The sequence below is a fragment of the Vanellus vanellus genome (genome assembly GCF_965231255.1).
Source record: "Vanellus vanellus genome assembly, chromosome: 14".
Classification (NCBI taxonomy): domain Eukaryota; kingdom Metazoa; phylum Chordata; class Aves; order Charadriiformes; family Charadriidae; genus Vanellus; species Vanellus vanellus.
Genome location: NC_138919.1, coordinates 3,386,437 through 3,412,899, shown reverse-complemented (window position 1 = coordinate 3,412,899; position 26,463 = coordinate 3,386,437). Strand labels below are relative to the sequence as shown.

The window sequence follows — 26,463 nt, the reverse complement described above, 5'->3', positions numbered from 1 at the left end:
GACCCGAAAGCTTGCTAGCTTGCTTTTCCGAGCTGTAGTTGTTGGCCTTAAAAAAAAAAAAAAAAAAAAAAAAAATCCTCTCTCCTTACTGACCTTGCCTTGACACACCTACAGGCCCTCATGAAAATCCCACCCTGGGTAAATAGCTCACTTTTTTTATTTAGAGAACTGCCATTCACCATAGGGTCAGGGAAAATCATTTGGGAGATAAGTGGTGTTTTTATCTTAAGCAATTAGTCCTTAGTGTTGGGTTGTTTTATTTTTTATTTTCTAATTGGCTGGGAGGTTGTTCCTGTGCAGCACGTGGTCGCTGTAGGAATACTAAACTTGCAAAAATGGCTAAAACTTATATTCCCTGCCTTGTCCTGCCCCTTCCACCCTGCTTGCTGGGAGGCAGAAAGCCACCGGCATTTCTGACGTGCCATTCCAGCAGGATGAGCTTAGGGCCACTATCTCCCCCATCAGCCTCCAGGTAGTGATCGTGGGATAGGCGTCAAGGTTTTGCCCATCCATCATTAAGCTGCTGGTGGTTTTTCTCTGTAGTCCCCAGGTTGAAGGAGCAGGAAGGAAGCGGGGAGAGGACGGAAACATGGAGATTTCCCTTTGGATGTTGTCGCTGCGTAGGTTAGGGTTAGGATCTGCGTGGCTTCGGCAGTGCCTACTGCTCAGGCACAGCTGGGTCTCCTTCTTGCTGTGGCCATCACCCTCTGTGATGGGTAATTCTTTCTCCGAGCAAACCAAGCTTCTCTGCAATTTCTTTACAGTGAATTATAGAAAATGAGTTTGTCCTTCTCTCTTGAAAGTTGTGCAGCACCAACTTGGGATTGACTAAATCTTTCCAAGTTTCCCTGTGGGGTGCTGAGCGGTGGGAGCGACGGCGCAGTTACCTGCCCTCGTCTTCCCGGCTGGCCAAAGCGGCCATGCCGAGCTGGCTCGCCGGAGACTCACGGGCAGCACCGTGTCGCCGTTGCTCACCTCAAGGTTGTTTTGCAAAGGCTGCCATAGCCAAAACCCTTCTTGTTTCATGTTTGCACAGTGGTGGTGTTTGGAGGCCCCCCCACTCGCTCAGCTGCAGGGGGAACGATATGATATGCATTAGGATGGGGGAGTTTCCAGCCCCTGAGGAACAGCATCTTCCTCAGTGACGTTTCAGCTTCCTTTTGGTGTGGCGGGATAGTGGGCAGTGGCTGGGAAGCTCCTCTGTCTCTGAGCCCTTCCGCGGGCAAGGGGCTGGATACTGGGCTGGAGTGCAGACTGATGAGATGATGAAGGCCTTGTGGCTGTTTTATTGCTGCTGTGGCAGATCCTAGAGGTGTCCGGTTGGACTCTGCGAGTTGATAGACACACAGACCAGCACTGAAACAAACTGCATCTGCTTGAATTCACCCGGGTTTAATCATTAGGGTTTCATCTGTGTAGTGCTCCTTCCAGAACAGAAATCTGTATTTCAGTGTCATACACTGCTAGGTTTTTTTCCCCCAACTGTCTTATGCAAAAGCACTTAACAAGTCGCTTCAAAAGCATCCCGAGGTGTGAATTACAGCTGATGTAATTAATTTGTGTTTGTGGGCCTGCCCCCCTGCAGTCTAGGTGGCGTGTTGGGCTGGCAGTTAAGAAGAACAAAAGTCTAATCTTGGAGAAGATTAGGAATTCTTTGACAAAGGTTAAGCCAGAACACTGCCGCCTTATCATTTGTACTGGTGTCCTGTGGCAAATCTGTAATTTAAGCCATGAACAGTAGGCAGGCTGTTCCTCACGCTAGCTTTAAAGCAGCAGCATCTCAGCTCGCCTACCTGGTTGTTTTGCAAAGCAAAGTCTTAAAAAAATGGTTAGGCATAAAGTAAGATGGGGGCAACCTAAAGTCACGGCAGGGGTGCCCGTTCAGAGCCGGAGCCCACTGTGAGATTTTTGAAGTCTCCTTCCCAAGCCCATCTCCATGCCGTCCGCTGTCTCTTCTGCTCATCTCTTCTCATCTCTCCTGCCCTGGGGTGAGCGAGCAGCGTAAACACCGAGTGAGCATCAGCCGGGCGCTGCAAGGAGAGCTGGAGATGGAACTGGGAGGGAGGCTGACGGACCAGCAGGCAGCTCTGAAAGGGGGAAGCCAGCCTTGCCCTTCCTGTGGGCTACCATGGTGTGCTGAGCCCCAGCCCGGCTGCAGCAGGATTTGGTCCCGGCACACTTTCAGCCAGCACGTCGTGGCAAGCTTCCCCAAGCAGCAGTTTCCACTTTTCCTCTTTGGTGTCTATTGTTTTGTTCTTTGGGGAACTGGAATCCATGATCGAATTTGAAACGCGGTTAGTATTAGCCTCTGACGCAACATGGTGGGTTTTTTTTTCCTTTCAGATTGGGCTGAGCCTGAGCACATCTTCCCCTGGACAGCTTGAGGGGTCCACAGCTCTCCTGTGACCCACGCGCTCAGGCAGCGAGGCAGTGTTGTGGTCAGTGCTGAAAGACCATCCCGTTTAGTCTCAGCCAAGATGCAAAGTGGTGGCTTGGGCTAAATCGGGCAAATAGTCACCTTGTCGCAAGTGAGTTTCCAAAAGAGGGGGAGGCCGGCTGAGTGCTGATGGTTTAGATTTAGTCGTGTAATGAACAGCATCAGGAATAGGTTACGTTCTCAATTATTTTGATTTTAATCTAATGTGTTAATAACGTGAGGCTCTTCAGATGAAAATGTACTTCCAAGTTGCTTTAAGTATTTGCTAGGGTAGTAAGTTGAAGACATATGTGAAAGAAAGGGCCATCTGATGAGCTGCTATTGTTCTCTTAATTCAACCCACCCCGTTTGGGCCACTCTGCATGAAAGGCTTTGTGTTTGCTAATAAAATCATGCTATGTTCCCTGCAACACATGTTCTGCATGTCCCAGCTAGTCAGCAGCAGTAAAACCTTATTTTATAGGTTTATAATGTTACCTTCTCAACTGTGGCTTCTTTAAGATTAGACACCAGTACTTCCTTGGCATACTCTAGCATACGGGGGTGGCTTTGAGAGCTGCCATAACCCGGTGTTTCTGGCACATCTTCCTCCTTTCCCTTGGTACCTCGGGCTCTTGCTCCGTGCATGGCTTGTCAGTGAGCGTGTGTACCTCCTCACCTAAAGGGTGCTGTGTTAGCACGTTGAAAGAGAAATAGAAATGTGCTCCTTGGACTGCATCCTCTGTCTTCTCCCCAAAATGCTTGGATGAGCCTGAGGTGCTTCTTGGGTTGGCTTGGGGAGGGTCTGAAAGTGTTAGCGGGCTCCACAGCCGTTTTATCTGCTGTGCTTTGGATACCCAAAGAGGTTGTGGGAAGAGCTCTGCTGTTGCATGAGGTGCAAAGAGCCTGATGGTTTCTTTGGGCAGTCCATAAGACAGAGGGATGTAGAGCAACCTTCTGCCTTAGCACAGCATCTCAGAGAGGGCTGCTCTTAGCACTTGGCTGGCAGTGGTCCTCTAGGAGCCCTGTCCAAGCTGGGCGGGGGGAGGAGGGAATCAGTATGCATAGCAGTTGCTCCCTTTCCTTGGCACATTGTTTTTTAAGGGCTGTAGGGTGGAGGGGATTAGACCAAGTTCTTAGGGGAGGAGAATAGCCAGCAGGGGATGGCTGGTCATTTTTGTTCCTTTTGTGGCACAAACAATCTCTCCCTTACTACTCGTAGGGGCTCATGAGCCTTTGTGATGTTTATTAGGCTGAAAGATTTGGAGACCTCTGGTCTAGATAGCTCTCCAACTGAGAAGGGGAATTTAGGCACTTGTGATAGTGCGGCCAAAGAAACTACAATAAATATTTGGGAGATTTTAGTGTTTGGCATTTGTCAAGAATGGTTTAGCAGAATGAAATCTTTAGTGGACAGGATGGAAGTCCAGCTGAAATGACAACGATGTGCCTGGGTTGGGGTTGGCACATCTTCCACACTTCAGGGATTAGAAAGAATTGTGTAATAGCAGCGTAATGATCTGCAGAATTGGCTCATTTAAACTTCAGCTGCTTTTGTTTAGGAGATGGACTTAAAATCTGAAACTGGGTCAAAATCTTTTCTTGCTCTAGAACTAAAAGTTCCACACGTTTCAGACTTCTGTTTGAAGAGACAATTTCTTATCGCTGTTCAACCAGCCTTCCTGGGATGAATTTCAGCTAGGCAGGTGACCTTGGCCTGCTTGTCCTCTTCACTTGGGAAAGTGGTGTTGATCAGGATAAGAAAAGATTTTGTAGGGTCTGATCGCCAACGCGTCCTCTCCTGCTGATTGAATCACGGTCCTTGGGCCTCTTTAGGACTGATGGAAACATCTCTTCTCTAAGACCAGCAGCTGAGCAGGCATCGTTTTGGGGGTATATTCACTCTTCTGGATTCCTGCCACATTTGCAGTGAAGGTCAATGTCAGAGTTTTACCGCTTCATGAAATTGCTCTAAACTACCAGGGAGACAGAAGTCTTCCTCAGCAATGGCATTCTTTGAAAAATGTAGCCCAAGTCTTTGTGAGCAGTGTCCTGAAAGCTGTTGTGGCCCTGTATCTCCTCTACTTGCAGCAGAGAATAAAATCCGCAAAAGGTGTTTTGGGTGCAGCAGCATTTCCAAGAGTAAATGAAGCTTCTTCTTCTTGATCCCGGGGGCAGCTGCTCACGGACGTGCATGGCCTCCTGGTCTCCTGGGGTTGGACCCAGTCAAGGAAATGTGCAGGTATTTCTTCATCCCAACCAGTTCCCGCACTTTTCCCAGAGAATAAACCTTGGGGGGAGATTTGCAGGGTTAGTGTCAGGAAATAGCTGCTTGGGAGCAGCCTCTTCCTTGCTACCAGAGAAAGCAGCCTGATTAATTATTCTGATTGCTTGTCTGGACTGAGGTAGACTTCCAGTGGTGAGACTGAGAGCAGCTGAAGATTTGGAGGTCAGGAATTACGGCCCTTCAGCACGCAATTCCACCAGGCAGTCAGCCTGCTCTCGCGGGCGAGTAACGAAGTGATCCTGCACGCGGAAGATCTCCGTAAGTCGCCAACAGTAGAATTCATAAATTCATTTCTTATTTGCTTAAAGCTGCACAACAAACTCATGTCTGCAGCATGCGTAGACATCTGTTATCGTCTTGAGCAGAGAAGATGATGCTATTGAGCAGTTGCTGTGTTAGCAACATGCACACGCAAAACAGCCAAGCCTCTCTGCTCACTTATTCACAGTGTGAATTTTACATCGTACTGTGGCTATACACATAGTCCAGAAAGATCAGTCCTAAAATAAGAACCGCTGGCAAATACTGTTCTCTCTTCCCTGGATGTGACAAGGTACCGGCACCAAAAGTTGGCAGCCAAGTCTCCGTGCTGTCGCGTTGTGTCATGCAGGAGTCTCGCAACTGCAGATGCAGATGTGCAGGCTCAGACATCGGTGTCACAAGCTCCTGCATGTTTTGATTAATTCATCTACGGTTTTCACACACAGGTTCGGGGACGGATGCTTTCATCAACTTTGCGATCAAAATGTATGCCAAGGATATTATGACTCATGTTGCAGACTCGCTCGTAGTTTTGCGGGGGGGAGGGGAGTTAATAGTGATGTTAAAATATCACTCATTTACTATATAGGCGGAGCTGGCGGCAATGGCTGTAGTCATGGTTGCCTAACGTTTCCCATTATATAAAACTTTGTTGTAGTTGCTCATATCTTTATCAGACGGTGTTGTTTGGTATTCTTCCACGCTGAGATTCTGCCTGAGGCTGAACTATTTTGGCAAATTTTAGCAAAAACAGAGGGGGAGGAAATTACATTGTTTTGCTCATGTCAGAGTCTTTCAATTTACTTTTCATTGATAACCTTCCAACTTTCCTACTTTGAAGCAGGGGCGTATCATTTGGCAAGTGGGTTGCTAGAGGTGGGAGGGGCGCTGGCAGCTTGAACATACCTTTTGCTGTCCATGTCAGAGTCCGTCCAATTGGATTAAATTATAAGCTTGTGAAAATTGCATGAGCTCTATAGTAGATGGTTTAAAAATTTGGCAGCCAGAGTATCTGAAAAGTGTATTTGCTGTGGCGATGCTCATGGCTAAGACTTCAGAGACTGGAAAGCGCAATTCCTGTAGCTATTGCTGTTGGTTCTGGAGTCTCCGACTCTCATCGTTAGGTGAGCCGGCTCCCTTCTCACATCCTTCAGAAACGGCACCCAGCAAAAAAGGCTTTTTGGGCAGTGGTGCGGAGGAGGTGAGGAGGGTGATCTTGGGAGCTAGCAAGAGACAAGGCTGTCCAGAGTGTTAAAACTGGAAAGGGGTTTTCCAATGCTTCCCGGAGTTTTCAGGTGCTACAGCTGAAGCTGCCTGTTCAGCCTTGGTTCAAGCCCATTACGCTATCTCAGCCAGTTTTGATAATGGGATTAAATTCCCTTCTGTGCAAATGGATGGCAGGTTGGAGGAGAGACACCCGCTTCACCTCCGAGGGGAAGGGCTGTGAGCTGATCCCGACTGTTTGATGGAACCCATAAAGCTGAACGGGAGAGAGGGACTGGGGATGTTTGCCCCATGTAGACTTGCAGTGGTGCAAGCCTGATACGCACTGCAATCATGTGGAGTTTCATAATTTCCTCTACTCTTGTAGCTACTTGTTGATGTGTGATCATAGACTCTTTTTCTTTAGGAGATGGGATTTTCTTCAGTGGATGGGATGGCTAGTGCCAGGAGAACTAACAGGGCAGGTCAGAAGGTGCACAGGGCACTCTTGCATCGTTAATAGGCCTTGCAGTGGAAGAGGCAGGAAATGCAAGCAGAAGAACACAGGTTCTTCCGTGCTGGGTTTTGCTGGAGATGTTCTGTAAGACAGCTCTTCTCCCTGGGAGAGTCGTCGTGCATGCCTTAGTTTTCTGTGTACAACTTAAGACCCAGATCAGACTTACTGATGTGCTGAGCACGCATCACGGCAGACGTCTTACAAAAATGCTGAGTATTAGGCCCAGAGCATTTCAAACTGAGCATCCACGTTTTGAGAAATTTTTTACTATGTCAGCATTGCAGTTGGCTTTGCGTACATAAGAGGATAATAGCTTTGCCTTCGTCCAGAACAGCATCCCAAATAAATACAAGATTCACTTGTGAAAAATTGCCGCAGAAGAATCTCCAACCAAGTGAATAATGCTGCATTCAGCATGAGATTTGGGTGATGTAAAAACACAAAGAGGGGGAAAATAAGGATATCAATCCGTTTATCCTGTGCCCTGAGCAGATGAAGTTCTGCAGAGGTAGTGCAGGATCAAGTAATAGATAATGTAATACATGCACACAAGAGAGGTGAGTAGAAGATTTTTTTTTTTCCAAGACTGTAGGTTGCTTTTCTCTGCTGTCTTAAGGAGAAAACATCTAAAGCAACAATGCATTTTTGTATTACCTGTTTGGTCAATGAAATCCTGTATGCATAGTATGGCACACATGCATTCTGTAACAGATGGTGTGGTTGTGTCATGCAGATGGGCTCCAGTGTTTCACAGCTCTCGTGCTGGAGGCACTACACAGAAAACAGCCTTTTTCTTCATCCGCAGGATTTCATTTCTAATTATGGGAGCTGGGATGATTGCAGCACGTGGCTGTGGGTCAGAGTAGCCATGGTGCTCTGCTCTGGGCTCCGCTTGCTGTAGAAGAAGAAAACGGTAGCAGCAACACATCATGTCAAGTGGAGGTGGTTTGGGGCTCATCCACGGCCATCCAAAATGCAGAATTAAACCAGGTCTCAGCACTGGAGCTCCCAAAATGCAGCTTTTGCAATGGGCCTGTGCTGACTTTGGTGTCTGGGAAGAGAGCAGCTGGAGCTGAAACTTCTGTTTCCATTTGAGGCAATTGTAAGATCTCTTCTCCATGGAGGTTTTCTGAGATCTGGCCACAGCCTTGTCGTTATTCAGAGCACTTTGAGTCTCTCCACACCTTCCTGTTTTCACTAATTATCACAGTGTCTTTGGGGCCTCCCTCCCCTGTTGAATTTGGTTGGGTGTCAGCAAATACCTTGTACTCAGAATTTCTGCAGGGAGTAAAAAGAGATCAACGGAAAGACGCAGAGTTTGATCACCTAGCCTCTGTCTTTAGGAAACTGAGGTTGAAAAAAAATACAGCTGTCTTTTATCTGAACAGTGGCTAATTTATTTAGGACAAAAAGCACATTGCTTGCATTGTCACTTATTTTTCCTAAATGGAACCGTCAACTGGTTTTAATTGTATAAAGATACATAGGAATGGAGCGAGAGTTCAAACAGCTCCTTTACAGCACTTTAAATGGATGTGGTACTTCGTATATATCCCCACAATAATGCATACCAGATGAAAAGATACTGTGGAATTTGTATAATAAAGGTAAAAGCCCATATATCTGCCTGTTCTAATGGATGAGAACCAAAACAGAAAAATTGCATAAGGCGTATCAACAAGCAAGTTTCACCTGCTGTAGCGTGCGCCGAGAAAATACAAGCACAGGACTTCGCTGTGCAGTGGCCAGACATGGTACCATTGGGGGTCGTGGTAGACAGTAAATTATCCATGGCCCAGCAATGTGCCCTTATTGCCAAAAAGGCCAATGGAATCCTGGGCTGCATAGGGAAGAGTGTGGCCAGTAGGTCGAGGGAGGTCATTCTCCCCCTCTACTCTGCCCTGGTGAGGCCACAACTGGAATACTGTGTCCAGTTTTGGGCTCCCCAGTTCAAGAGGGACAGGGAACTGCTGGAGCGAGTCCAGCGAAGGGCAACTAAGATGATTAAGGGCTTGGAGCATCTGCCTTATGAGGAAAGGCTGAGAGAGCTGGGACTCTTTAGCCTGGAGAAGAGAAGGCTGAGGGGAGACCTTATCATGGCATACAAGTATCTAAAGGGTGGGTTGAAGGAGGATGGAGCCAGGCTCTTCTCAATGGTTCCCAGTGACAGGAGGAGGGGCAATGGGCACAAGTTAGAACACAGGAAGTTCCATTCAAATACACAGAAAAACTTCTTTACGGTGAGGGTGACAGAGCACTGGCACAGGCTGCCCAGGGAGGTTGTGGAGTCCCCTTCCCTGGAGATTTTCAAGACCCGCCTGGATGCAGTCCTGAGTAATGTGCTCTGGGCAATCCTGCTTTGGCAGGGGAGTTGGACTAGATGATCTCTAGAGGTCCCTTCCAACTCTGAAAATCCTGTGATTCTGTGATATGGTAATGACATGGAGTGTGTGTATAACCATCCCAACAGCTTCCCTCGCCCTCTCGCACTACAGTTAAAAGTATTTCATCTCCCCTCTGGTCTGGAGTTTAGCTGGACGTTCTAGTGTTACAGTATCCCAGGAGCTACCTTGTGAGCTCCTGTGCAAGTTACTGTAAGCAACTCATTGGTTTTACTTTCTTTTTCCTTCCCTGCCTCCTTTAGCTGTTTTTCACTACATTTTAAAATCCATTCAAATGAGGTGAACAGGTTCTCGCACCGTGAACTATTTAGTGAATGCCTCTGGAGACGTTGTCACCTTCAAGAGCAGAGTATGCCCAACAGGGCCCTTCTACTTATGGTCAAGGTATACGCAGTAAAGAGGGATTGCTAACCGACCTGTGTTGGCTGGCTTCAGATGCTGATCCCCATCTTTCTCACCCTTGAATTCTTTGCTCTTGGTTTGCCAGTCAGCCACTGAATTTAGATCTGTTTGTAAAAGTACAGCCACAAGAAATGAGAAACCGAATCAGCCGATTACATTCGTTATCTTTAAATATGACTTTGTGTGACCTCGATGCAGCAATTGATGGTTTGGCTTCCAGGTCTTGCTGGAGGTGCAAGGATTGGTGGCTGTCCCAAAAGTAGGACTGCAAAGGAAGACTTCATTCTGCGCCATCTAAGGAAAGGTTACTTTAGTCCTTATTTAAAAGGAAGGCTGTCAGTAGCATCTTCGCAAGACTAACTTCCCTCTGTATACCTATTTTCTAGGGACAGTGGCAAGATATGTGCTGTTAGTCTGCTAAACTCTTAAAAGAGGAAAAAATAAGTATCTCTAGAAAAGGAAAGATCCTTTTTAACAGCATTTGTCTCTCTTAGACACGGTTTCTGTGTGGTTCATTCCTTCTGGTTATTGTTACTACAGTTCTTCTGGGGACTTGTCATTGCTGTCAGCCTCTAATGGACCTTGTCAGAAGGACAGCATGACTCAGTCCACCCTCACCTTGCCCCAACCACTGCATTATATCAGCCAGGTCAGTTGGAGCTGAGAAGGCAACGTCAGACTACGGGCTGCCGATAGAGATCAGCAGACTGAGTTGTGATTTATACATTTACTGTGATGCTGACATCTCTTCAGAGCTGAGCAGTAAACGATAGAGCAAGTTTAAAAGCTTTTTGCAGCGTGCCAGTATTTTGTTGTTGATACAGCCTGTCGTTTGTTAACATGATCCGACGAGTATCCTTTAATGACCCCATTTGGGGAGCTTGTGAGACTCCAGAGGACTGCTGGAGAAGCTCTGTTTCATGGTGCTGTACTTCTGAGACCTACTTCTCTGTCATGGTTGCAGTCAACTGATGCGTATGAACTCCTGCTCATTATAAAGTACTGATTGGAGGCAGAAGTCTTCATGAGGGGGAATCTTCTTTTCTGCCCCGATCTAATGGTCTCTTGACTTTAAACTTAAATGTGTTCCCTAGATAGAAGTAAAGCTAAATAAGGCTTTGCAGGAATTTTTAATGCGAAGGTATGAAACATCTTTGTGAAGGTCTTTTGCTCAGCTGAGTTGTTTTTTCATGTGCTGCCAATATCTGATCCCACTTCTTGACCTTTAATATACGCTGAGAGAGAAGATTAGGATGTTTCTAATCAACTGCATCTCCCCTCTGGGAGCACTATTAAATCCTGACTCTCAGCTTTATCTCTGCCAGGTCTTGCCAGCCCTCCGTGTTTTTGGGTTTTGTTACCAGCTGAGGTCGGAGTTCGGTCATCTCAAAGGTTCTTGTTCAATTGGGGGAGTTTCTTGGATCCTTTCTGTAGGAGTTAAGATACTGGTGAGTGACTCTGCTTGGAGGCAGACCTCTTCGTTTCATGTGCGTCAATGAGCCAGACCTTATTCAGTGAAATAAAGCTTTTTTTTTTTCGTTCAGGATTATTGCTAGGGGTCCCTCAGTAGTCCTACCCACCTCATCATTAGTAGAGCTTCATGAAAGGTCTTTGGTAACAAACCTGACTGGTTTTGAGGTGCTAAGTCAGGTGCCTCATAGATGTTCAAAATATTACGTCATCCAGTTGCTTGTGCCACCTAAATTTGTGATTTTGTTAAGACACCAAGTTTGTTGGCAATAAATTGGTAATGAGTGCTGAGTTTTCATGAGGATTTAAGTGAGGCTGGGGAGTCTGCGGTCATGTGGCTCAGCTGACGTTATGTTACGTGGTCCAGGGAGACAAGGACGCAGTTTAATGTCAAAGCTGCCACTACTCTTTGTCCAATGGAGCCCCCGTGAGTTGCATGTCTTCCCCTTTCATTTCAGCTGTCAGCAACACCACTGGTGTGATTTAAGTATCGAGAAATTTGTTCCTGAAAGCAATACAGACAACGGATTGCAGTGCTGGGGTTTGTGCCCTCCTGAAAAGCTTCATTGATGTAAGGAAGGGCTGAGCCCAGGCGGTCTTATTTGCCCTTTAATTCCAATGGCTCCCATTCCCCAACGTGGTCCACGTACCTGTAGATGTCCCTGCCACATCACATATTCTTGAACACTCCAGAGGCTCCATAAGTACGTGGGAAGGAGGGGAATGGTCTGGAGTCACTGGCCAAAGATGGATGCTTTGTTCCTGTCCAAAAACTTACTCATCCTACAGGCCCTGGTCTTAAGTTACTGAGCTTGCAGAGAAATCTGCTCGTAATTTCTTTCTTGTAAGGCCTTTCTTGTTGAGCAGAAATTTTGGCAAAGAAGAGTTGAGGCACTGGAGAATCCCCAGTTCTGCCTGGTTATACCAGGTCTCCTCAGATCTTTCCTTGGAACGAACAGGCAGGAGGAAATACTTTCCATTTCGGGGAAGCGTGGACAAACAACGTTGCTTCAGATGGAGAAGAAAAGCGGCAGCCGGAGTTACAGCGCTGAATCCTGCTCGCCAAAAGCATGCTCTTGCCTTTATTCAATCATTCCTGGAACACAGTGTTCTTATTGTATTCCTCCTCACCCCGCTCAGCGCCTCTCCTTGGGCTGAGGACTTGGAGATGCCCCGACCACGATGCCGGCGGGTTTGGAGAAGTTAAAAAAAGCATCAAACGCATCTCGGAAATGGACCCTCTGCCTTGCATGACGTTAGGTAAATGTGTTTTCTGAAAACCTGGATCCCGTTAGAAAGGTTCCCGCTGTCTGGAAAACAAAGTACTGGCTTGCCTGGTTTAGTCATTAAGTAAATTTGTGGTTTGGTAGAGACGAAAAATAATGAAGAAAAGCTGTTGAAATCCCGGGATTAATTTGATAGTTTGCAGGCAGTGGTGTTTTTAAGGGGCGTTGCTGCCTTCTTTAGGTTATGAGCAGACCCAGGTATAAACCTGGGCTTCCCTTTCTCCTCGCACCTCAGAGGCAGGCATTTGGAAGTAATTTATTCCATGAAGGCCCTTGCCGCGTGGGCAAGGGGAATGCTCTGGGCTGGAAGCCGCGTTGCGTGGGTGTCTGCACAGCCAGCCCGCAGCTGGAAACCTGGGAGACGCTTTCGGCTGCTTATTTCATCTGCGGAGGGAGCAGCATCCCAGGCTGCCGGCAGGGCGGGAGGAAGGGACGGATGGTCGCTCGCTTGACGTGACGTGGAAGGCTCTGAACGGTTGGGGGGTTCGCTGGTATTTTTACATCTGCAATGTGATAGTTGTATTGCCCTTTCTGGGAAGAACCGTTTTCTCTGCGACTCCTTTACGTCTCCCAGCCGCCCTGCCTGCCTTCCCAGGGAAGGGGGACCCCTGGGAAAAAGCAGAGGAGCCCGTGCAGAAACCCCCATAGCTCTCTGCAGAGGGTTCCTCCTCTCCACCGGCCCTAATTTATCTGGGAGAATCACCCAGGAAAGCAGAGATGTGGGAGCTGGCACTGCTGCATGCTGTCTGAAATGGCTAATCTGTGTGTTCATCCACTTAAGCACACACACGCACACATATATATATGTAAAATCACTTGCCATATTAAACATAGATGTCATTTCACTCTGAGAACCCAATTAGAGCGGAAAGCTCCTGCCTATCAGCCTGTTGCCAAATTTTTCCCAGCTCTCAGCTTAAGCGTGGGGAAAGGAGACTGCATTAATGCCCGTGTCCATGCTAGCGAGCCCCATGGCCCAGGGAGAGCACGTTGGATGGGTCAAAAAGTGGGGGGTGAGGACTGGGTTCCCACTTGTATCGGGGGGTTTGCTGTGGGCTGGTTCTCACCCAAACCTGTCAGCAGCTGGAGCACACTGGGAGCATGCTGGAGGACAGCATCCCCTGCCCAGGGATGGGAACCCAACCTCCCGGGCACACTCCAAGGCTCATGTAGACAGGTGATTTAAAAATATTTGTATTTATTTTCATGCACAATGTGACCTTAAAGCACATGGATGCTACTATTCTGACATTCCTCCTTAGGCCCCTTGTCCTCGGCAGGAACTCTCTGTTCTGGAGGTGTCAGGAGGTTCAAGGTCCTCTCACTGTGTTGAGGATGCACTTTGATGTAACGATCCACACAACAAGCAGGGATGTTCGGCACATCCCTGTGCAAGCTTGATTCCATCCCTTCTAATAAGTATTAAAAATATATGGAGTTTTGTCTGCCAAAGGCCATGGCACGGAGGTGAATGTGGCTTACAGGTGGGAGCAATAAACCCTGGATATCCAAAATGCACACAGGAGATGCTGGGTTTGCCCGGGTTTTGTAGCTCCTTAAGTCACTACAGAGGCTTTCGAATGACTGACGGAGCCAGGCTGCTCCAAAGCAGTAAGGCTCTTGTTCAGTCACAATTGATGTGGCCAAATATCCTGTATATTTTATGGTAAATGTCCCTATTTAATGTCAGCCTTTCATAAGGGCTAACGATTTATATTAATCATGTCACCATGTTAAAAAAAAACACACACAAAAAACCCCACTATATTATAGTATAAATTCAGACTAATATTATAGTATAAATTCAGACTAATATGTTGAAATGAGTCTAAGCAGACACCTGTTATTGTTAGATATGGAACAAAATGTTCTGCAACGTTCACTTTATTTCCAAGATCATCCAAGCGTCCTGTTAATTGATGTGCAGACATTGTTTTGCCCATATTTTTTCTTTTATTTTAATTTGTTTCTCGTGTGTTGAGCTATTAAATAAATGAGGGTTTGGGGTCTTATTCTAGGGAAGATGTGCATTGTTTTTAGGAAGGACTAGATTTGTTGTGTGTCAGAATTATATTTTTACAGTTTTGATTTTAGATCTGTAACTAGCGGACAAAATGTAGTACTACATTGGGGCAGTGAATGAGCACAGCTTTGCCTCTGCTGGGAAGGAGGAAAGCAGAACCTGGGAGAGCTTATTCGCAGATGCATGGTCAGATGAAATCTTGAGGGACTTGCTCTGCGGTTGTCTGAAAGCCTAAGAAGGCTATGGTGGCAATAGGGCAATACAGCCACATTATTTAGCCTATCCAAGGCAAACAATTGTATTTCAGCTTCTTTCCTAGATTCTGACAAATTCTAAATCACTTTTCTCACCCACCTTGCTGTATCCTGTGATCTAAATTACTGGTTTCAATGAGTGTGTCTTCTGTATCTTAGTCCTGCCCAAGAAGTAGTATGTCCTTGGTAAATGCGTGAGAAAAAATGAGTGAGAAATTGGAAACTTGGGCTGGTAGATCTTGGGTTTAGCTTTTGTAACTGTACTTTAATACTTTGCAATAATTACTGAAGCTCCCCATAAAATAATCTCCGTGTACTCCTAAAATGGAATTGAATGCCTTAGAATAAAAGAGCAGAGGAGCCCTTATCTGTACTTTTGGTTGAGTTTTTATTTATTTCCCTTCTTCCTCCAGCGTGGGAGGATGAATAAGCACGGAAGAAGATACAGATTTGCAAAGGCAAGGAGCGCTAAAGAGCGTCGGTTTTTTCATCATCTTTTAAAAGCCAGACTGTAATCATAAATTCCCTGATAGCTGGAGCATGCAGAAGTCGTCTTTAAGCCTACAAGTGACAGGCTGCTGTTGCTTTTCAAACTTCAGATTTCATTTTTTTGTAAGACACAACTTTGATCTGATTCCTTTGTAATGCTCTGCAGAGTGCCGGGGCCGCTGTGCTTGCCGGCTGCAGGGCTGGAAGTGAACTTTCTTGGCAAGAGCCATCTGGAGACCTCAAAGAACAGATTAACTTGTCCAGAATTGATGTGATCTTTGAAGAAGCTGCCCTTGCCTAGAACACATGTGATTAGCTTGACATTGGCAGTGATAAAGTTGAGATGCACAGCAGTGTCTGCGTACCCAGAGTAATTGGGAAGAGTTTTAAGTGGAGCAACCCCAAGGATTTGCAATCAAATTATCAGCTAAATCCCCAATTTTAACGTTGTGAACAGACTTTACATCTTTCGTGCTGGTTAAATCCATTCAGGAGTAAAGGTTTTCAACTTTGCATCTTCATAGACATTTTGTTCTTAGCTCCAAAACATACCCGCGATGATGTATTGGGGACCGCTGTGAATGCTTTGGGACATTTCTAATAGTTTTATACCCAGTATGGTGCAACTTTTGTGACAGTTGTTGGTACCATGGATTGGAAACGGAGACTTTTCTGTTCAGGTGGTAGATTGATGTTGATGCCGTGAAAAGCTGAAATCAGGACTCAATAGTCTCGGTGACTATTAAGCAGGTATTCTTTATTGCAGCACTGGGCGCACAGGGGATCGCTCCTCCTAATGTGCGCACCATAAAGGGTTAGTTATACAGCTTATATACATGCCAGGTATACATATTCACAAGGTTTTCAAAAAATGATTAACATGTTCATTACTTTTCTGGGAGCTCATTACAGAGCACCTCTCCTGTGAGGAGAGGCTGAAAGAGTTGGGGCTGTTCAGCCTGGAGAAAAGAAGGCTCCGGGGAGATCTTATTGCGGCCTTCCAGTACCTAAAGGGGGCCTAGAGGAGAGCTGGGGAAGAAGGACTTTTTACTCTGGCACGTAGTGATAGGACAAGGGGGAATGGCTTTAAACTGGAAGAAGGTAGGTTTAGATTAAACATTAGGAAGAAGTTTTTCACTCTGAGGGTGGTAAGGCACTGGAACAGGTTGCCCAGAGAGGTTGTTGAGGCCCCGTCCCTGGAGGTGTTCAAGGCCAGGCTGGACGTGGCCTTGGGCAACCTGGTCTAGTGGGAGGTGTCCCTGCCTATGGCAGGGGGGTTGGAACTCGATCATCTTCAAGGTCCTTTCCAATCTAAACCATTCTATAATTCTATGATTATAGTCTCTCGGTGGTCCTTCAGAATCCTCTGGTAGTCGTTTATTCCTCTTTATTGTTTTGATGAACTGTCCTTATCTGATTGCCAAAGCCACAGAGCTCAGTCTGGCCAAAAACCAGTTCGTGGTGTCTCACTGGTCCTGTTCTCTTTGTTGGGTGATAGTTGTAATAGTTTAAAGCTAGGCCTGATCCTTAAAAATAAAGTTAGTTAATAAGTTTCCATCGGGTCCTCTCTTCAATGTAATCTGATAAATCAGATTTCTTGGTGGATGCTGTTCTAATCCCTTGTTTAAAGGTGACCCTGCCACTCGGACACTCTTGTCAGCACGTGCTATTTAAATATGCTGAAGGGATTTGCTTCAGCTCGTACATCATAAGCTAACGCATGCACCTTTTAATTTGATTGACTGGTCGTGATAATGAAATGTGGTATTGCATGAAGGATGTGACAGTCACCCGCTTGTTGGGAGGTGTCAGTATGGGAAGTAAGGGAGCTCTGCTTGATTGTGTCTGGCCAGCCAGAGACTCAGTGAGCTGTCATTTTTTAAAGCTCTTTTTTTTTTTTTTCTCTTAGGTGGAAGTACATAACTTTTTTAATGAAAGAATTAATTTTTTTTCACACCAAATAAATGGGAGATATTAAAATAATGAGCTGGAAAGATGTCTCAGCATTAGAGTGCATCCTCCCAATCATGAAGACAAAATGACCAGAGACACTAAATAATTGTAGGGCGTAGGCCTGGTTTCTTCATGCAAATACAGTTCTAGAAATAGTAATCTTTAAAAATCCAGGACTATAAAAGTTTAAACAAAATTGTCAGAAGTTGGTGTGAAAAAGCAGGGTGAGAGCGCAGAGACTTGGTAACTGGGTCTGGTTGAGTTGCAGCCCTGGTCTGTGGTCTCTGGGCATCATCCCTCAGCTCGAACACCACCCACCAAAAGAGGAAAGAAGGAATCGTGTCCTGCCGCGAGGTTCCTTGCTGCTGTGCAGGAGGGAGGGTATTGCAGCTATCTGACCTGTTGTCAGCTGTGGTGAGAGGTCCTGAGTTTCTGCAGAGCCCATTTTGGGGTATCCCATTTTGGGATGTACCCCCAGCCCCACTTCTGCAGCTTGGAGCTTTCCAAGGCAACTCATGGAGTTTGGGTAATTATCAGCTGCCTCATGGCTCAAGCTGTCTAGAAAATGGGATTTCTCTCATGTTACAAATGAGCTGCTCACCCAAACCCTGGTGACCAAAGGTAGAGTATGTCATGGCAGGAAATCTTCTGGAAGTGCTATTTAGGGGAATGTAAGCAGAATGCAGTGGGGTTTTGTGGTTGTCAGCTTCATGAGTCTTTATCTCTTGGGTTTACTCATCTAATGCTGCTTCCTGGATAGTGCAGGGATTTGGAGTTGCCTCAGTGTGCCACCATGGAGTTTGGAGAGACACTTATCTCAGGGTCAGGCAGGTGGAGAACCCTTGCAAGAGGAGGACTGCCAGCCTGCCTGGGTTCTATCACAACTTAAATTCTTTTGAGTAAAAATTTTCTTCCAGAAAATGTCAGTGTCATAAAAATTCAGTACTAGAGCTGGAGAAGATGGTAGCAATGAAAAATGATGGGTCTGATCAGCTTTCCTGTTAGACTGGGAGCTGCTCCAGCCACACTGGAACTACTTGCAGACTTGGGAAAACTAAGACTCACAGACCTGCCAATAGAGTGTTGTGCAATTTATTCCCTCCAGTGAAAATTTAAATTCTACAGAACTTAGTTGCCTACAGGCCTTTTCACCCCCAAGGAAGTTTCCTTCTTGCCTTAGTATTTTTTTCCATGCTTGATGAAGAACATCAGTGAAGGAGGTACGTAAGCGTTGAGAACTGAAGGGAGTGCCGTGTGGATTTGGGTTTGCAGGCAGGATCTGGGAGATCTTTCTCCCACTGTGGATTCTGAAGGTGATGCAGTTCTTCCCCAGAGCATGTCAGCCCTACATTTGACAAAAATTGGAGACTTTGCATCTTTGATTTAAAATTGAAATAGCCATCAGGTGGAGCTGTGTGAAGGAGACTGGGGATCACAGGCCGGAAGGAGAAGGATGCCCTTAGGGACTTGCAGTGCAGTGGGAACTCCAGTTAGGGCAAGAGGACCAAAGAGGATCTCACCTCTCTTCTCACTTACGTTGAAGCTCCAAGATCTGGTGGTGCTGTGGTTCTGGTCTTGTTTGGAGGAGTTGGAGATTTGAGGTATTGGGGATGGGGTGCAGCCAAGACAACATGCAAACTAAACTGAACAGGTAGAAGGAAGCCTCAAGGAGATGCTTGCTGTTTTTTTTACAACAGTTTTGGCCCTTGTCAGCATTACCAGAACTGACAGGGATCAGTGGAAGGCTTTATGCAAAGAAAAGGCAGCTGGTCAGGTTGACTTACTTGGGTCGCTGTGATCTCTATTATAATTGTTCCCTATGTGATTATTTTGAGGGTTGAGCAACTGAGAGGTGCAGAAGAGACGTGCAGCTTTATTTCTGCGATGTGTGAAATGTTCTATGTTCATTTCAAAACCGTTCATTGCTCTTTCCACCAAAAAAAAAGAAACAAAAACCCGGAAGTCTGCAGGAATTTTTGTGAAGTCTAACTTTAAATGCTCACCTTCCCTTTTATCACCCTTATCAGCGCATAGAGCTCCGTATGTGAGGTTTTTAGCTGACATTTCAAATTGCTCTGAGTGTGCCTGTATCCCTTTTAAAGCAGCCTCCCCTCCCAGATCAGAAGTGACCAGTTGTGGGGTTTTTTTTTGTTAGACTCCATGTTCCTTTAATGTTTTCCTCCTAATAGATGTTGAAAGCGTTCTTCAGAGGCACGGCACAAAACATTCAAATAGTGATACGAGCCAGCTGAAGAGAGTTGTCAGGGAGAGGGAACATTAGGAGGAGGATTGAATACAGATGGATTCCTCAAAAGTAATGTAACCTGTTATGATTGCTTTGAAATCCTATACCCTTTCCGTCTACTTACGCTTACTGAAAGTTTACATTTTCATTGATGTATTAGAGGCAGAGCTAAAATGGAAGTAATCCCTGTTGTATACATGCTTAAGTGTGTAATTTTAGCTGAATACAACAGTTGGGACCAAACTCTTGCCTGCATCTTCAGTGGGAAGCCCACAGCCGTGGAGTGCTGCAGGAGAGCCCATCCGTCGCGACTCCTCCGGAGTGGCCGGGGACCACCCGGCACCCATCTGCTCGCTCTTGGTTCCTTCAGCCATCTCAGATCCATACCCAACGAACTCTTCAGATGCTCCCTGCTGCTCTATCTTTGTATCAGCAGATACAAAGGAGAAACTGCTTGATCTGTGCATTTTATTCTCTATATCATAGTGCTTTCTTAATATACTGCTAGAATAATCCATGCCTCATCCAGAGAGTCCTGGCAGAAGGTCCACTAGAAGTCGATGCTATATTTTAATTGGGTTATCCAAAAAACATCCTGCTCTTTGCCCGCAGGGAAGGCCTGAGCTGTCCATCATTCCTGCCTCAATTTAAGAGGTTACATCAGCCTCCATCACACAACTGTCATATTGGATGCGACAGGAGGGTTGCACTGCACAGCGCTCCTTTAATGTTCAGAACTGACCATTATGCAAGGGGAGAACTGGTGAAGGGGGAGGTGATAAGGTTTTCGCTTATTATGCTTTGCTTTTTAGGGTGAACTTGTTCAAATTATTTCCAGCCTTAAATATTTGCCCTAGAAAGCTGTTCTGAAATCTGATGGAATATAGAAATAAGGTTGCTCCAGTGCACATTTACAGTGACAGTCAGAAAGTTTGTGTGCTAGAAGATGTCCGTGGTGACTCGCCATCTCAAGGTGCCCATAAGCATTTGTATGCAACCGAGTCTGTGCTGCACTTGAGCATGGAGAAACCTCACAAGGCTCCCTTTGCCTCAAACAGTCGTGAAAAACCTCCGCTGACTCCATTTTGAGTGCTCTTTGCACCACTCTGCAACTGCACCAAGCTTCATCCCATGAGGAGAAATATCTGGGTGTTTTTGTTGGCTTGTGGCAAGCAAAGTATTAGTTTTCTCTTTGTGAGCATAGGAGGGTAATTTGTTTCTAACTGACCCCATAACTGACCTAAACCAATATGATTTTTCTTAGTGACCAGTGAACATCCGTGGCCCCGTGTATTACAAGGAAAATTGGCTGGTTCTGTTTCTAGGAGCTGAAGGATACTGTGAATAGGAGCTGTACGAGCGCTGTGCTGGCTGAAGGCTATACCCCTGTCAAATTCGGGTTTTAAAATACTTTGGTAATGCTTCCATCCTTGTACAGCGAGTACCATATTATACATAAATCATTCTGAAGACCTCTACCTTAAATGGGTTGTCTGCTAGTCCCAGGTCACGCAGTGGCTATCCTGTGTTCATACTCTGTGCAAATACACGGAAACTGCCAGCTTTTCCCTTTGCTGGTGTCTTCGCCTCCGGTCCTTCCATCTGTGCGTTTCTCATGGGCTTCTTTGCCTTATCTAAATGTAAACTCATCAGGGCAGGGACTGGTTTCTGTTGTCTGTAGGACTTTGACCACTGCAGTACAGCCAGGAAAGCTTTTCACAGCAGAACGGGGAAGCACAAATTGCATGATGTCCTCCTTGGAGGTGTTTGCTCAAGGTTCATTACAAACCACATCAACTAGGTGCCGGTTACTGAGTTACTAAATAAAAGATCATGCTGATGAACTTTGTGAGCTGAATTAAAACAGGACTCTGGTTTTCGGAGCTGGTAACAGAGCTTGGAAAACCCAGGAATTCATCAACTTCAGGATATCTTACAAATGCTGCTCTTCACGCAGAGTAGTGGGGGATTAAATGATGCTGTGTTGGTGTGAACCTTTCAGCTTGTTCCTCCTTCTGGCAAATTACAAAATGACTTGCCGTGACAACAAGATGCCAGCGTGGCCCTACTGTCCTGCGGTGTAGTGGAGCTGGAGGCACGTTGGCAGCTGTAGCTCTTCGATGCCAGTGGCAGAATCGTTCCACAGGCTGTTTACCGTTCATGCAGGTCCTGAGCAAGGAACTGGCTTCCCAAGCTAGCTCATGCAGGCAGTCTCTCTTCCTACTTTTTGTTTAAGAGGAGGAGGTTGGCCTGCTTGCACGTATACTCGAATAACCCGTCTGCAGGACAAGGCATGTGGTTGTGTACAAAGTAGCCTCCACAGATCCATAGCCAGATTGCCCATTGGAAAAGCCGCTGCGATTAGATGGTCCTTCCTGGTGGAATTTGCAAGTGTTTGATGTACCTGAGTGTGACGTTTGAGGTCAGCTTTAGGTACTGCATTGTAAGCAACAGCCATTTCTTGCTTTACCTCCCTCCCTCAGCAAACACGTTAGAGTAGAGAGGGATGTAAAAGCAAGCGTAGAATGTGTGAGCCATGCTACACATCCCTTGCAGTTGGAAGAGTGGAAAGAAGCCTGATTTGACTCAGAAAAATGCTGTCTTACTGTCTAGGTATTGCTTTTAGGTGTCCTGCCTTGCTCATAGAATGACAATGGTAAGCATTTAGCTGGTCGACACCATAAACCCTGATGGGAGCTGGTCTTCTTCCATATAGTCTTCTCCCTCCCTTCTTTGTCTCTAACAGTATCATCTTAATTCCTCCATGATTCCCTTTTGCTTCCAGTTATGAGTCAAATCGTTCCTGGTTCCATCAGTGCAACCTTAACATGAGCACAGCTTATTCTGTAGCCTATGAGTGATGCTGGGGCTTCAGGCAGAGTCCTCCTGCCCAGTGGTGCACAGTATGGTCAAGTTTGTGTCTTTCTAATTTGACTCTCTTATTCTTCTTGCAGGCATGGGTCGTGGAGAGAGCCTGTTAACCCTTACTATGTCAACACGGGCTACGCTTTGGCACCAGCGACCAGTGCCAACGACAGCGAGCAGCAGAGCATGTCCAGTGATGCTGATACGATGTCGCTGACGGACAGCAGCGTGTAAGTAACTCCAATCTGGTGGGACAATACATGGGACAATAGCATGTTTGTTTCTTTAAGTGGCGGTGCTGCTGTTGCGTTGGTCTGGGGGAGGCTTTGCCACAGCTGGTGTTGGAGGGAATATCTGACTAGACCAAGGTCATGATCATTCTCGCTTTGTTTTCATGCGGGGTTGTTTTGTCACTGTGCAGGCTACTCAGCCTTGCCAGTGTTGGGAGCATCTGCAACATCAAATGGTTTGAGCGAACTAAAATAAACAATGCTCAGTAGGAGTTCCTGCGACGTTTCTGGCCAGGCGCAAAAAATATTGGAAACATTGGGTGGCTTTGTGGCAAGTGACTTGAGATGTAGTATCTTCTGGATGTCAAACAGAGCTTTCTACTTACCTGGGTGCTTCTCCTCTTGAGGTTTTTTGCTGCCAAGCTGTGCTCAGTCTGCGAGTGCTCTTTAGTAGGATTGATGACTGACCAGTTCTAGTTTATGTCTGGTGACCACTACACTTTAACACAACTTGTACCGGTAAGCTCCCGCCAAATTTTCTTTGCTTTTTTCTAGTTCGAACCTTCCTGACAGTGCCCCGTATCTCACCCATGAGATGCCTTCCCTAAAGATGGTCTGCAAAGGGAGAAAAAAGGGGTTGTGAGATTTTGTTGTGACTGCATCTCTGTGATAAAAAAAAAAAAAGGGATTTGGGCAAAAATATTCAATGTTTGGTCTGTTTTTAGTAGTGCAAATGCAAAGTGTCTTTCTGTAGAGTAGAAACCCTTTGATTCTTCAAGCGAAAGATGACAGGTTTACAGAATTAGGAGAGGATTTTATTAACGGCAGTGCTGTAAACACAAAGTCCTCCAAGAGGCTCGTTTAGTGTCGGTGTCAATGTCAGGAGCTGTCAGACCTTGTTGGAGAAACTTTCCAGCCTGTGTCGCGGATGTTGTTAATGGGTGCTGCAACATTTCCCCCCTCTGTTAACACAGTGAGCCGGTGAACGTGCAACGCGGTAAGGGAGCTTCTGTGTCTGCTGCGGTGGCGCTATGCAAGCCGGTAGCGTGGTTGTGCCTGGCTCTGTGGAGTCTTGGAGCCTTTTAGGAGCAGCTGCTTAGTCAGCTCTGCTCACTGCCACCAGCTCCTCACACCTTATCCATCGTGTTGCAAAATGGAGGAGGCAGACCTTGGCCAAAGGGACATGGGAGGCAGAGGATGCCTCTGGGCCTGAAAGCTGTAGAGGACTACTAATTAAAGGCTCAGTTTGATACAAATCCAGCTGCTTTGCCACATCCTTCTGCGATTCTTCGTATTCATCAGTTTATATGGAGGAGTACTCTGAAGCCAGCAGGGGTCATGTAACTTCTTGTTATCAGGAGAGACAGATGTAAGAACTCTTCAGAATTAATTAGCTTTTAGCGCTTCCTTTCCACTGGTCCAGCAGGCTCATGGGGTTGCACTGACGGTTATACCTGCAATGAGTTGTGATCATTTATGCCAGAGTTCTTCACCCTCTTAATTTTTATTTCAGTAGCCATAATTTATTTCTTTCACAGGCAGAATAATTTCTGTTTGGCCATCCTATGCGTTCTTTATTCTTTGCTTCTTTTTCCTTTAGGCGTTTTATCCTTTCTATGCCCACCATAGGCTGCTTCTAGGACTTTAATTACCACTGATACATGCGCTGCCTTCTGCTAATAACTAGCCCAATCTCAGCAGTTCATTTTAAGTAAGCCTCAAAAATCATAAGGGTAAACCTGTCATCTTTCTTTCTGTGCATCTCATACTGGATGCATGCAGATTGATCCGCAAATTGGGATTCTGGACATACAGCCTTGACCTTTGGCTTACAAAGACTCTGTCTGCTTTCAACACTTGCTCTTCATTATGTCCTTTAAAACTCCAGTACCAGGTTTTGTTCGGTTTTTACATGGCATTGCTGAACCTATCTACCTCCCGAGTTTCAAAGGAATTTTTGCAGAATTGCTCAAGGCAGCAAAAATGAAGAACAACCAGACGCAAGTTAAAGAAGGGACTCCTGCTGCTTGACAAGACTTGCATGTCTCGGTGCTTTGAATTTAGGCCTCCTCTAAGGAAAATGGCAGCGAAAGCCTCATTTGCTGATGAGCAAGGTTCTTCCCTATGTCTGCTGTTTACATTCAGCAGTCAAGCTCAATAATGAAGAAATCTGGCTTCTGCTCCAAGGCAGCCCGTGAACGGGGTGTGATCCCAAAGCGGAAACCTCCATGACCTGCCATCAGAGGAGAGTGCGTCCAGACAATCGGGATGCAAATGTCGGCTAATTGAGGAGTGCTAATAAATGGGGAAAGCAGGCGGGCGCGCAGAGAGCATGGCTCAATGCACGGTGTGCTCTTTCAGTGTTGGCCAACTCAAGCCGATGGAGAAGGCAGACACGCTGAGCGGTTGCTTGTACTCTGATGCATTGCAATTGTCACCAGCTCTTTTCCAAGCTTTGATACTGTGTTGGTCACGGCAAAGCAGGGTTTGGATGTGGCTGCGAGCACAGCCCAGCTATGCAAAGCTGCTAGCAAAGACCTGGGTAATGCTCTGGCCGTCTGGTCTCCTGAACTGGGGCAAAAGGAGGCAGGCACGGGCTTTTGGGGAGCACCCAGCTCACCAAAGTGTTTTTTAAAGTCATTTCTGTGGTACCAGCTACAAGCACGCTTGCCTAAAAGACAAACTTTCAACAGGATGTCTTTCCAAACACTGTTAAATATTATTGTAATGAGTTGAATTTATATAACAAATATGTTATCAGTCCCTGTTGTTGGAGGAGTTTGCTTTTTGAGTGGCTTAAAAAACATTGCTCTTAAATGCCTGCGCTCCACTGATTATTTTTCAGTCTTCCTGTGTCACACGAATTCCTCTGCCCTTGTAGGCAAAACAGCTCTGGTCCTCTCTGCTCGAACCTGTTTTTATAATCGGCACGGCAGCTGTGTTTTTTTTAGCTAGTTTGTGTGGAGGCAAGGTCTGGAGAGGACACGGTGAAAAGCTCCGGCGAGCGCTAGCCCAGCAAGTATGCCATGGCCACAGGTGGGGCTGAGTCGTTCACCGCTGGTGGTCAGTGGTGGGTCGCGGCTTTGGGATTCTGCCTCACCCCGAGCTGCTCAGAGCCCACCCCAGGCTTGCAGCGGTGTTTGCGGTGTGTCCTGAACTGCTCTTGGCTTCTTGGATAACCTCACACGTGGACAGCATCTTCCCCAAGTGGAGGAGACAGCCTCTGGGGGGGTCACAACAAAGACAAGGGAAATTAAGGCATATCTAGGTAGGAAGACAACAGGCAGAAGCTGAAATGCATTAAATTGCCACATGATGTTCCAGTTCAGATGCAGAAAGACCTTAGGTCCTTATCTTTCTTCTCTTTAGTTCTGCAACAGCTTAGATGGGTAAACAAGAGGTAATGTCTTCTCTTTAGCCCAGTGTTATGCTCCAACTGAACAGCAATACTCCTTCCTCTTGGTCTTACCATGCGTCCTGTCTTATCTTCATTGTCTTGCATTCCCCCGGGTGCTGGGAAGCCCTTGCTGCTGGTGGGCTTGGCCGGAGGGGTGCTCCTTCTTCCCCAATTCCAGTCAAACCTGCCCCAGAGTAAGGCTGGCTATTCCCCGGAATACAGGGGTTCAGGAAAGTGGTTACTCCTTCAAAAAACCTTGTGGATTAAATATTATTCTGCGGATGACTGGCCTTTGGCCAAAATGTCTGGCTATTTTCCCGTCGTGCTTCTTTATGTGAGAAAGGTCTCTCGGTGACAGTGGTGCTTTGATAAGAGTAATTGGTAGAAAATATCAGCTTCGCTGTGGATTTGTTTCCTGTCTTTCCTATGGCCGGTGATCCAGAATGACCTTGGGTTCTGCTATATTTAAACAAGTTTAGCAGCATTTTAATGTAAAAGATCCTCAGTGATGATTTCCAACTAGTTAGGCTTAATGGTTGGGTTTGGAGGCTGTCTATGGAGTAGCAAGGGCAGCCCTTGTTCCAAGAGTCCAACTGCAGAGCCACAGCAAAACCTCCGGGCTCACCAGAGGCTCTTGCAGGTCGTTTCGGTTCGGAGAGGAAGCCCCCATGTTTCCCCAATAGCAAACCAAGTGCATTATCATTAAATAGATGGTAGAAGTACTCTTACTCCCCCCATTGCATTTCAGCACAGAGCTTTCTGG

General features: G+C 46.3%; 1 protein-coding gene across 1 annotated transcript in view; it reads left to right on the top strand.

The window, feature by feature from the left end:
* The window catches only part of AXIN1 (axin 1), a gene marked incomplete at its 5' end in the record, with an annotated part of 82,561 nt that overhangs the window by 28,896 nt on the left and 27,202 nt on the right, over positions 1-26,463 (top strand). Inside the window, one exon of the mRNA XM_082490720.1 lies at positions 22,163-22,303. Within this exon, the coding sequence (XP_082346846.1) occupies positions 22,163-22,303 (141 nt within the window). The remainder of the gene's footprint in view (positions 1-22,162; positions 22,304-26,463) is intronic.